Source organism: Cyrtonyx montezumae, unplaced genomic scaffold (genome assembly GCF_038088225.1).
Source record: "Cyrtonyx montezumae isolate F1298 unplaced genomic scaffold, pur_monq_1.0 scaffold_1, whole genome shotgun sequence".
In the NCBI taxonomy this organism is placed as follows: Eukaryota; Metazoa; Chordata; class Aves; order Galliformes; family Odontophoridae; genus Cyrtonyx; species Cyrtonyx montezumae.
Window position 1 is genome coordinate 24,359,285 of NW_027071825.1, and position 11,972 is coordinate 24,371,256.

Below are 11,972 nucleotides of genomic sequence, written 5' to 3' on the forward strand. Positions count from 1 at the left end.
TCTTCACGTCCCCTCTCAGTGATCCACATCTTCTTCCACAACTCCAGTGCAGGCTGCAGCAGGCAGAGCAGACTGAGCCGAGTGCTGGGTTAGCCCCCAACACAACGTGAGCTGCTGACAGCAGTGCTATGGCCAGAGGGAGCGGGACGGCCCCAGACCCCCCCATTCCCACTGCACTGTGGCCTCCCATCCCCATCCTGTGTACAGGGGACGCGGGCATGACCTCAGCTGGCAATGGGGGACACCAAAGGCATCGCTCCGAGGAGCAATGAAGTTAGTTTGTACTGTACATAGCCCTCGTTAGACAAGTTCCTTCAGGAGATAGAGTAATAATTACACTTGTAGGCGCAGAGGTCGCCGTCTGGATGGCCTCCTCCACGCGGTGACCCACGAGGCTCCACCATTCCCCTCCATCAGGAGGGGCAATGCTGCCCTCGGGCTCTCCCTGCACGACCGACAGCCACATCCCTTGAGTGGGGCACACGGAGGGGGGTCACACCTCTGTGCTGATGGCCCTGGGTGGGGGGAAGCCCTCGCGGAGGCCGTGCCGGCTCAGCGGGAAGCCCTGCATGCCCACGGGCGGCCCCATCTCGGGGTAGCAGGTGGGAGCGTAGGCCACACGCTCACCCCCATTGCGCACCATGTCGGGGGTCCGTATGTAGTAGGGGGAGCTGTATGGGGAGCAGGTGGGGCAGTGGGGGTGGGCCCCGTGCTGGTTGAGCTCAGGGATGGGCGTGGGACTGCCGTGCCCATCCGCCATGCGGGAGCTGCAGGCGTTGCACGTGCCAGGGTGCGAGTGCGTGGCGAGGTCGGACTCTTCCTCTTCCTCCTCCTCCTCCTCCTCTTCCTCATTGGGGTCATCTTTCTTGCAGCAGTAGTACTGTGGAGAGGGATAGGACAGATGAGCATGGGGGAATGTAACTTAAGGGCAGATGTGGCACTGAGGAACATGGTCAGCAGTGGGGATGGGTTGGGCTTGGACCTGGGGATCTCAGCGGTCTTTGGTTCCAACCTTAATGATTCCGTGGTTCTGTAATTCTAATCTGAGCAAGACCAGTGTTGACTCTACTAACAAATAAATTAAAGAAAAAAAAGTTAACTGAAGTGGGAGAAACACTGGAAGCAGGACAGGGCAGCTTCTCAGCCCCATGGCAGAAGCTGCTGGAGCTGCCCACACTGGGGCCAGGGTCTGGGGGCAGCAGGGTGAGTGAGACCCACAGCTGGGAGCAGGCGGGGGGAATGCATCCTTTCCTCATAGCAAGGTTCGCATGGGGAAGGGGCTTGGGTATGCCACCCCACCCCAAGCAGCCGCTGTGCTTTCCAGCACGTTGCTGCATGGCACAGACTCAGCATTAACTTTTAAAGAGGCCGTGGCCAGCCGCTGCTGAAAGCCTCCTCATCTAATTTATAGGGAGGAAAAAAAAACAACCCAAAAAGCTCTCCATCTGGTATCGCAAACCCAGCCAAGCCTACACCTAAGCGAGCAAGCACTGCAGCTCCTCAGACACCTGCAGGAGGCAGTCGGGCAGCCTCACCCTGCCCAGCACGGGCACAAAGCCCCCCAGCCCCTCCTGCATCCTCGGAGCAATGGGCATCCCCACGCTCACCTGTAGCCTACAGTAACAGAGCACGGCAACGATGCACAGCAGGATCACCGTCGCTAGGATTCCCCCGGTGATGACAACAGTTCCCGCTGTCATCCGACCGATTCTCCATCAAACTCTGAAAGGCAGAACAAGGGGACAGTCACCATGCCACCGTTCCGACCCCGTGTCCCCCCCCTGCTGGCACTCACCCAGGGATGCGGTGGCCGCTGGCGGTCACGCCGGCCCTGGGGCAGCTGGGGGGGTCTGGCAGCTCCGCATGGCCCCGAGGAGATGCCTGCAGCCCTGGGAGCAGGGACAAGGAGGAGAAGGAAGCCATCAGCTCAGCCCTGCGCCTGCTGTCCCCAGTGCCACCGTGTCCCACCAGTGAGGCAGCCCTCTGCGTGCTGCTAATTGATAGGGCCCAAGTGCTGGCAGCTCGCAGCTGAGCAGATCTAATTACCCCTCAGCCACACGACCCTAATTGACGTGGGGAGGTGGCAGCTTCCAGCCCAGAGCAGCCGACCTGCTCCTCTGCCTGAGCTGTGGGAAAAACCCCAAAAAAACTCATCCTGCTGCGGTCTGCCAGCGGCCACACGTTGATTTCCAGCACTCAGAAAGGCACTGTGAGAAGCCAGAAGGACGGTTTGGATTTAGTTCCCTCCTCAAGGCGCTCTCACACACGGAATGGGGAAAAAAAACTCATCCAATCGATATGCCCACCAGCCAGCTGATAGGACCATCCATCAGCACACCCGCACGGAGCCAACACTAGGGACAGCACGCAGCCTGGGGACGCACGGCAGAGCCACCACATCCCAAAGCACTTCACAGAGAAGAAGGGGGACACGTCTGTCAGTATCCTCAGGGCTCTCCCTGCCCGGTGCCATCGCACTGTCCCCAGCGGGGACGGAGCAGGCAGAGCAGCCGACCCTGCTGCTTGGTGCAGAGATCCATTTTCTTTAATTGATGCCGTGCAGCAGCACGAACTTGCAGCCTGAGCAGCAGCTCTGGAGCGAGAGGCTGCTATATTTATTTCCTTTCAATGACGTCCGTGGTGGACGCGTGCAGCTCGCAGGGCAGCACGAGGCTTTGCCAGCTCGGGTCAATCACTGCGTGGCAATGCTCTCTCCTGGCCAGGACAGGAGAGAGCATGTTTTGTCCCCCACCCACCCCTGCACACGCACAGCAGTGGCCGTGGATCGGCCCCGTGTGGGGTGGACGGACAGACAGACTCGGGGCTGTGTGCGGGTGGCTCAGCCCCGCTCTGCAGCCAGGGCTAATTCAATGAGCTGTCTGCCTGGTGAATTAGCAGCCGTGGCCTCAGCAGCATCCATCCTCTCACAGGGCCTAATTGGAACAGAGCAGCGCCGGGGTGGGCTGAGCACCCCGCAGGGCTGCGGCGATGGGTGGGAGCCCAAAGGTAACTGTGATAGAAGAGACCCCAGTGCCTCTCCCCATCCCGTTGGGGCTGCTCTGTGAGGCCTCGTGGGAGGGGTGTGATGGGCACAGGGATGGGAAGCAGCCATAGGGACCCACCAGTGTCTGCTGGGGGGTGGGCAGCTCCCAAACTTGCCAGAGTTTCAGTGGTAAGGGAACGACTCCTGAGTACACACAGCACACGGGTGCGTGGATCAACTGCAAGTACCAAAAGAAATGAGCAAAATAGAAAAGTGCTGACCAGGAAAAGCAGAGAAGGCTCCAACAAAGCAAAGCAAGAGCAGCCTCCAGCACCAGAGCCTGGCCCAGGGGGACGGGTGCGCAATGTCTGCAGGCGCACTCCATCCCCTGTGATCTCGGCCCCCATCCAACTTTCACACCACTTCCACCGAAGGAAGCTCAGTCCCAGGTTTACTTCTCACCTCTGGGCACATCCAACGGGGAGCAGGGACGTCTCCCACCCGTAAGGGTGCCAGGGAGCCAGTGGGATTCAATTAACAGATTGTTAAGGGGTAATGAGATAGCGCATTGAACAGTCAGGTGGGGAAAGGGAAGGGGGAGCCTGTGGGGCAAGGCCATGGCCTTTGGGCAGGGGGTCAGGGAGGCGTGGGACCTCTGCTCAGCCATTTGGGGCACGGATTAGAGGAGGGCACCATGAAGCACAACCTCTCCCTGTGCATGATGCAAGCGCTGCTGCCCGGCTGTCAGCAGCCCCCAGCATCCTCACCAGGAGCATAAACAGAGGTTTGTTGTAATGACTCATTAAGGCCTAATTGCATTCCCCCAGCAATACAGGGAAGCAGCCTCCCACGTGCAGCAGTACTACAGTCAGCAGGCGGGCAACGTCCCCTCCCCAAAAGCGTGGGGCAGACAGAGCGGCGCTGCCGTCCCCAGAGCAATGGGAGCCCAAAACCCAGAGCAGCATCGGGTCTGTGCTTCCTTCTATTCCTCACAGGGGATGCTGAGTCCAGGGGAAACGAGATGCTGGCTTCAGCATCACAACGGGGCCTCCATCCTGCAGCATTAAGGCCCTCTGACCTCTCCGCTCACTCTCTTTAAGGGAAACCCCACCAATCCCATCCACGGTCGCTTTTCGGGGCCGTCACGGGGGAATCACATCACGAAGCCTCTCAGCCTCACCAGCAAACGAAGCGTGAAACACGCTTTCAGGAGAACATGGGTAACAGAGCCCCGATGAATATTTCACCTCGCCGGGATGCGGCGTGGGGAGATGTGGCTGCAGGGAGAAAGAGGCAGCAGAGCAGGGAGCGCTCCGACCTCGCTAATGCTTTGCTGGGTTTGGGGGCAGCCCTGGGGCAGACCCATAAAGCTGATCCTGCCCATGGCCAAGCTGTTGAGCAGCCATGGTGCTGCTCAAGCTGGAGAAGCATCTCTCTTTCTGGAAAGGCCCCTCCCGCACTTGGCTGTTCTGAACACCACCTTCCAGGATGGGTTTGGGGCTGACCACAGCCAAAGCAGAGCGGCTGGGCCCTTCAGATCCAACCCTATGGCAGTGTTATGGCCACGAAGCACTCTGCTGTCCCCTCTGACAGCACCACACTGCCATCCCTGCACCCAAAACCTGCGTGAGTTCACCCAAACTGCTCCATGCACGATGGCCACGGCTCGCTCCTCCTGGTGTTACAGAGTGGGGCTGAAACACAGCGCCTTGGAGAGGTGCAGGAGCACATCCCACAGCCCAGTAGAGTGGGATAGGTCCCATCCCATTGCCCCATTGGGAACAGCAGTTTCACAGAACTAAAGTCCAACTGCATCGATGCTACGATTCCATGGTTCTTCCATGGACTCTTGGATGGCTGCTCAACAAGTGAAGCCCTCTCGGATGGAGAATTTCCCCACCCCCAAGCCCAGCTCTGAGCCCACAGGACCCCACTGAGACGATGCTAAATGCCAATGAGCAGCCCAGGGGCACCACAGACAACGTCACACTGCAGCTCCACACCTCGGATGCACGAGGACCGATGTAGGGGAGAGGAACAGAAGCCCCCACAACACAGCACTCCATTGGGTGGAATATTCCACGGCTCATTGGAAACCCTCTCCGCCGTAGAGGCGATCAATAGCACGCAACGAAACCTGGCTGGAAAAGCTAGGTGCTTCCGTGTGCCCTTTGTGGGGAACCAAACCCTCCAGGAAAACCTTAAGAGAAAACAAAAGGCAGACCCATAACTCAAGCACGGGTCTCCTCCAATTACCGCGGCTCAGCCAGAGACAAACCAGAGATCCTCGGGGATAAACAAAGGGGCCGGGCACCATCTGCACCTCAAAGAGTCAATGCTGCAAAGTTGGCCAACACGACCCCAAAGAGACAAACTGGGATACTGTGGCCCCAGAGCTTCCCCCGTAGAGCATCCCCTGCCCCGGGGGGTGGTTCCAAGCCCTTCATCCCCATCCCTTTTTCCTCTGATCCTTTATCCCAAATCCTTGACCCTTACCTGGGAGCCGGAGCACAGCGGGATCGGAGCGGGGCAGCGCTGCTGGGCACGGGTAGGAGGAGGAGGAGGAAGAGGAGGAGAGGCAGAGGAGAGCGCACCGAAGCCCGGGAGGAGCCGTGTGTCCGCCCGGGGGTGGAGGCACGGGGAGGAGTTTGCCCGGTGCGTGGAGCCGCCCCCGGCCCCGACCTCGGGGTGTTCCCCCCCCCATGGAGAAGCTCTGGAGCGATGCCACTCGTCTCCATCACTCGTCCCACAGCGCTGCCTCGGCCGTGGGGCTGAAGGGAAGGAAACGGATGCTCGGATGGCAGCAGGGTCAGAGCTCCTTCTTCCCGAGGGCTGACGTGGAAAAGAGTTCCTCTGGGAGCGGGGAAGGAGGTGGGGAATTATCCTAATTAGAACAGTTTGGGTTTTGGAGAAATCTCACCCTCTTCATCCTCAGACACCCCAGGACCCCGATGTGACCCAACCCGTAGGAGCGGTGTAGGATCCCCTCTGCCTGCTGCTGCAAGACAGCTTGCTGAAGAGCTTTAATCCAAAGCCAGAAAATTGCCTGTGCTCCCTGGCAAAAATCAAAGCTCGGACTCCATCCCAGCATCAGCCCTTCAGCTGGGTGTCTGCTGGGACACTCGTGCACACCCCAACCCTGCCCTGCGTGCATCCCAGCACTCCCAGGGGTGCTCAGGAGCACGGAGCCATCTCCTTCCCAAACAGGGACAGTTTGGAGACAGCTCCGGTGCTCTGTACAACCCGAGGCCATGTATTCCCCTCCCAGGTGGTGGCTGCAGTTCAGCAGCACAGAGTGCTGAGCATCACTCCCCTCCAGCCCCAGACCAGAAGTGGGAGCCTCGTCCAGGGGCCCCGTGCATCCTCTTCTCCTGGGGACAGCTGGGAAAAACTTCAAGAAATTAACAAAAAATAAAAATAAAAACATGTCCACTCTCAGCCCAAGAAGGATTCCTCCTCCCCCTTCACTCTGGGAGAAGTACTGCTCCCAGCCTCAATATTTGATGAAGCCCAGCAGCTTTTTTTCCCAGTGTGGGAAGGAAGTGCAGCTCAATGCGGCAGCGCAGAGCCCCTCTCCGTGACCCACTCCCACTGTGCTGTGGTTCACCCTCTCCCTGCTGTCCCCTCACAGGTAATGGGACACACAAGGGATCCTTCTGAGGCTGAGCCATCCCAGGCTCGCTGCCACCCAAGGAAGCCACCCTATGGGGTTGTGTGGAGCCCATCAGTTGTCCCTGTATGCCAAAGCACGTGGATCGGGGCACACAGTGAGCGGGGAGCCACGCACGTGGCACAGCCACACCTTGCAGGAGCTCAGAGTGGTTCAGCAGGGACAGGTGGTACTGCACTGGGGGCTGACAAAGAGGGGATGTGGAAGTGACAATGTGACCCCAACCCTAACCCAGAGCCCAGCACAGCGCTGAGAGCCTCCACTGCAGCTCAGACCCCTCCGCTGCAGGCCCTGCCCACCCCATGGAGCCCAGCCTTGGCCTCATTTCAGGCTGGGCAAGAGTCAGTCCGGCCCCAGAGGTAGTGAGATGATGCTGAACCTCCTAATGGAGTTTGACAGCAGTGGGATTGAAAGCACGGGTGAGATGGCAACCCCTCTGCAATCAGCTTCTGCCTTTAAAGAGCTGAACCAGAAAGGAAAGCTCCTGGCAGCAGGGTGCTGCAAGAGGAGTGCACATACATGCACACAGGCTGCTGCCCCGGGGAGCAGCTCCAGCACTGCGCAGCGCTCATGGGAACCCCCTCCTCATCCTCACTGCTGGGAGCAGGGATAGCAGGGAACACCCAGGCTGCTGGGCACGGATCAGCTGAGCCACGAGGACCCCTCTGGGTGCCAAAAGGCACTCAGCGGGACACCCAGAGACTGTATGTTCTTGGGGTGTGCTGCCCAGAGCCCCACCAGCAGTACCGAGCCCTACAGCACTGACTGAACCCACACTGCCCCCGAGGGATGCCCCAGCAGCTCTGCTCCGAGCCTTTCACACCCCCCAGGTAGGAACATCTCAGCACAAGAACGGTCCCAAACAGTTTTTGCAATGCTTTGGCAGAAGCACTGCAGATTGTTCGTTCTGCTCGGTCACCTTCTAAAAGCCCTCAGGTCCCCAGCACTGCCCACACCCTGCTCACCCCACAGCTCACCACCATCTAATATAGGGGCATGGAGCCCCAGTTTGCCCCTGAGCATAGGGAGCCCCGCAGACAGCACGTGTGCTGGGGAGGGGAAGCACTGATGGGTTCTGGCACCGTGCGGGGGCTGAAAAGGCAGCTCTGGCTCAAGACCTCATTCTGCAGTGACCTGTGCTGAGAATGTGCTTTTTTTCCCTTTTTCTTGCTAAATGGAAAGAAAAAGAAATCCTTCCAGGTCAGAGGAAAGAAAAGCACTTACTCACGGGTCAAGTGAAGCAACGCGGTGCAGCCTTGAGTGCAGCTTTACTTTTCCTAAACCATGCAACGATTCAATTTCCACTGGAAAAAGAAAAAAAAAAACCCTAAAAATAAAAGAGAACAGAACACTTATTTATTTTTTAAGCAGAGCTTTAGAATACTTCAGCCCTCTGAAGTAGCAGGACCACCCCGATACCCCCAGGTCCAGGTTTGGGGTGCAGCCTCCCTCCCAGGGTCTCAGCCTGAAGCCTCCCCCCGTTTCCATCACCCCAGCCCACGGCCGCAGTCAGCTCCCCCATCCCACAGCTCCACACATTGTCTGAGTCCATTAGCACGTCCCTGGGGCACGCACACCTCGCCAGCACTCTGCTAACCCCAGCTTTCAGGGAGAGCTGCAGAGCTGTACCACTTTTCCATTTTTCATTTGCTTTGAACACTTGGGTCCCGTGCTCCAGGGGCTCCCGGTCAATAATCACTGCTACAAGGAAATTGCTCAGCTCTCTCCGAGCTTTGCAGCTTGCCCAGGTTCACCCCAAGCCCAGGGTGTGGGGATGCGGGTGCAGCATGGCACTGTGGTCCCTGAAGCAACGTCCTCTCTTTTTCCACCTTCTTAAGCAATAAATGTACAACCAGAGACCTGCTGGGAATGAGAAGCGTGACCAGAGCTGTTCTGGGAAGATCAGCCCAGGCCATCTGGAGCAGGAGGAACTGTACTCACACAGGGCAGGCACAACCTCTGTGGTCCCAAAAATCACACCTGACCCCATGTGCAGTGGTAGCAGCCCAGAACGTGCTCCCTCACACCTCCAAAGCTTGGCTCCTAAACCATGGGGGAAGCCAAAATCCTGCACGATGCTCGTTGGCTTTCCCCCTTGGGTCTGCCTGTTCCCATCAGCAGTGTCTGCCTTTCCCTTTCTGGGATCCCAAATCCATCTCCTTATCCCCAATTACAGCCCCATGAGATGAGCCCCAAAACTGCTTTTATCCCCCTCTGCTGCTTGGTGGGCTGGAGGAGATGAGAGGTAAAGGCCTTGAGTGGCACCGTGGGCATTCAGGATGGGTATAAGGAAAAACTTCTCAGAAAGAGCAGTGGTGCACTGGCACAGACAGCACAGGGAAGTAGTGCACCATGGGGGTGCCCAAGAACAGCGGGGTTGCGGCACTGAGGGCTGTGGGGAACGGTGGGGATGGGGTGAGGTTGGACTTGGGGATCTTAAGGGACTTCCCCAACCTTTATGATCCTATGAGACGCAGCTGCACTGGCCAGCCACCATGCAAGCTGTGCCTATGCCACCTGGGGGCTGCTGAGAGGCACAGGGATGCTTCCCACCAGCAGAGTCATTCCAGCAGCTCCTTCCCTCTGGAATCCCCCTAGAGGAGCAGTGTCAGGCTGAAAGGAGCAGAGCTGTGCCTCGGCCGCCACCTAGCAGCGAGCCGGCAGCGCCGGGGACACGGACAGCAGCAAACGAACGGCAGAGACGGGCCAAGCTGCATCCACTTTTACCTCTCTGCGTTTCAGGACATCCCAGCCCGGCCTCGCATCAACACTACACACCCTAAGAGCCATCTCTGCTCTCCAAGTCCACATGTGGGGCACTGCGGGAGGGATGTCAGGCCCGCCAGCATTACCAGAAGCCCCATCAGCAGAGAAGGACATCACTACAAACCAGCATGGGCCCACACCAGCAATGACAGCATCCAAAAGCCACAGGGCAGCTGATACAGCAGCAAACCCAGCTGCTGGGGATGGGGCTACCGAGAAGGAACAGGCAACGAGCATCAGGAGGAAGGTTTTCCGAGTGATTTAGGAGATCAAAATTCTCAAGAATATCTGAGACACTATTAGGGCAGCATCACAGACCTTGATCCAGTACAGAAGGTGCAGGGGTTGAGCCAGGCAGTGCTGGAGGCAGTGTCAGAGATGCAGCAGACCACAAACCAGCAGGAAAAGGGGACTGAACAAAAGCTGGTGGGGAGGGAGGAGAGCCAGAGCAGAGCCCAGGTCTGGAGAAAGGCACCTACGTGCACACAGGTTAAGATAAAGCCAAGACTCATCTTCTCCTGGCTGCCACAGGAGGTTCCCGACCCAATTACCACCTTGCTCCCTTCTCTGTATCACTTTGTAGAAAGCTGTTATCCTCAGCACGAGGCAGCAGAGCCACGAAATCCACCACTCAAGAAACTCAGTGCAAAAAAAAAAAGACAGGAGGAACTGTAGGACTTGAAAGAAGCACAGAAGAGCTAACCCAGTTCAAAGGCAGCACGATGCTGCCTGTAAGCAGCTCCCCTTGTAAACAACCCCCAGAACTGAGTCCAGGTGCTCTGCCTTCGACTGAGCTGCCCTTGGGGACAGTCCCCACATAGTCACTCAAGTTCCACTGTCTCTGGACAGACAAGGGCACCCCAACATACCTCCCCCTGCACTTCTTGAAGCAGGGCAGAAAGCTACCAAGCAATCAGATTTGTTTGCATCACCCAGAAGTCAGGCATTCCTATCCTTCCCTTACAGATGCCATTCCTTCTCCACAGGAAAGCAGCGGCCACAGAAGTAGAGAGAGAAAAAACAGATGCTGCCCTCCTCTTAGGGAACGTGAGGAATACAGATCTTCCAAGGGGTGTTCAGCTCCCTCAAATCCCAGCTACAAAACCAAGCTGGTGTTACAGCCCATGCTACAAGGGGAACAAGGATGCAGTATATCAAAGTAAAACCAACCCCATCTCACTATCTTATCTTACTTTAACACAAAATGCTGTGTTTTTCTTAATTCCCCACACAGACTGACCACTGCTCAGGTCACAGAGAGATACACATCCTGTTTTCCTTGTGCTTTCATCCCCAAAAAAAGAGTCCAAAAGAGTCCCAGTAACTGGTTTTCCACAGACAGGCACTCTCATCCACCCCAGACCTGAGGAACCCCTCTGCCACATCAGTGACAAATAGAAAAAGAAAATTCTGCACAAGTTTTCCCACTTGCAAACTAAGGCAAAAAGCACTCAAACCTAGCCAGCTCCATTGCACACAGGTCTGAACAAGCACATCCGTCCCCACGCTGGAAGAAACACACTTTTGGTACAACCTCATGGCCTTAACACAGGACCAGAAAAAGGGAGGCATCTTCTGACACTCCCTGCAGGGCTACACAGCTGCTGCACAAAACATAACCCCCACAGCTCTCAAATTCTCTGCTTTCACCTCCCTCCGCTGGCTTTCTGCCCAGCTGTTCCCTAACAACCATCTGTTTTCCTTTCTTGCTCTCTACAGTTTTACCCTTATCCACATCCAAAAATAAATAGTTAAGTGGTGAAATTCAAAGAAAATAGTTATCTTTCCTTTATCATTGGTTCTCAGGGAGAACTCTTAGGCCTGAGTCAACTGGGCACCCAGCTGACTCCTAGAACAGGAACCCTTACCAGCCACAGTGAGCCAGTGGCACAGGCTGCCCAGGGAGGTGGTGGGCTCACTGCCCCTAGAGGTCTTCAAGCACAGGGTAGATGTTGCACTGACTGACGTGGCCCAGAGCAGTCACAGGCACGGGCAGATGGGTTGAACTAGATGATCATAAAGGTCTTTCCAACCATAATGATTCTATAACTTATTTTGTTCTCTACGTTAAATGCTTTGTACGCCACCAGCCCTGAGCCATGCTACAGCCCATCCCACAGGATGACATGCCATCCTGGACTGAAGGTGCTCTTACTTAACATGGAAGCTGCAGATGGTTTTGGAAGCCAGGCAGACTCAGCATCTCCCTCCGTCTCCAGGCACTATATGCCAAGTATCACTTGTGCTAGATAAGAAAGAGGAACAGTAATAAAACTGGTAAAATTACTGAATGACCTAGAAAAAGAGAGGTCACAGAGGCCTGTTAAAAATAGCAGTCATGTCTGAACACATCAACACGTCAAGTTTCTCCTCTCACTGTCTTCTTTATAGTCCTCATTTGGCACCTGTAAAACAGGATTCCTGAAGTTTCCCCTTTGTTGCCTAATCCATCCACGAATGTGTGGGTTTTTTTATTAAGGAAGGAGGATATTTTCTGTGGGTTAGCAACATTTAGAGTGACAGAGGCCTGGGCTGGCATCAGCTCTCCTAACA

General features: G+C 56.5%; 1 protein-coding gene across 1 annotated transcript; it reads right to left on the bottom strand.

Annotated features, from left to right (window-relative positions):
- Positions 1 to 493: 493 nt before the first annotated feature.
- Positions 494 to 1,700, bottom strand: LOC136055127 (protein FAM163A-like). Its single transcript, XM_065746784.1, has 2 exons — positions 1,608 to 1,700; positions 494 to 880 (listed from the first exon to the last, which is right to left on the bottom strand). Exons 1-2 carry the CDS (start codon positions 1,698 to 1,700, stop codon positions 494 to 496), a joined length of 480 nt encoding a protein of 159 aa, XP_065602856.1.
- Positions 1,701 to 11,972: the final 10,272 nt, after the last annotated feature.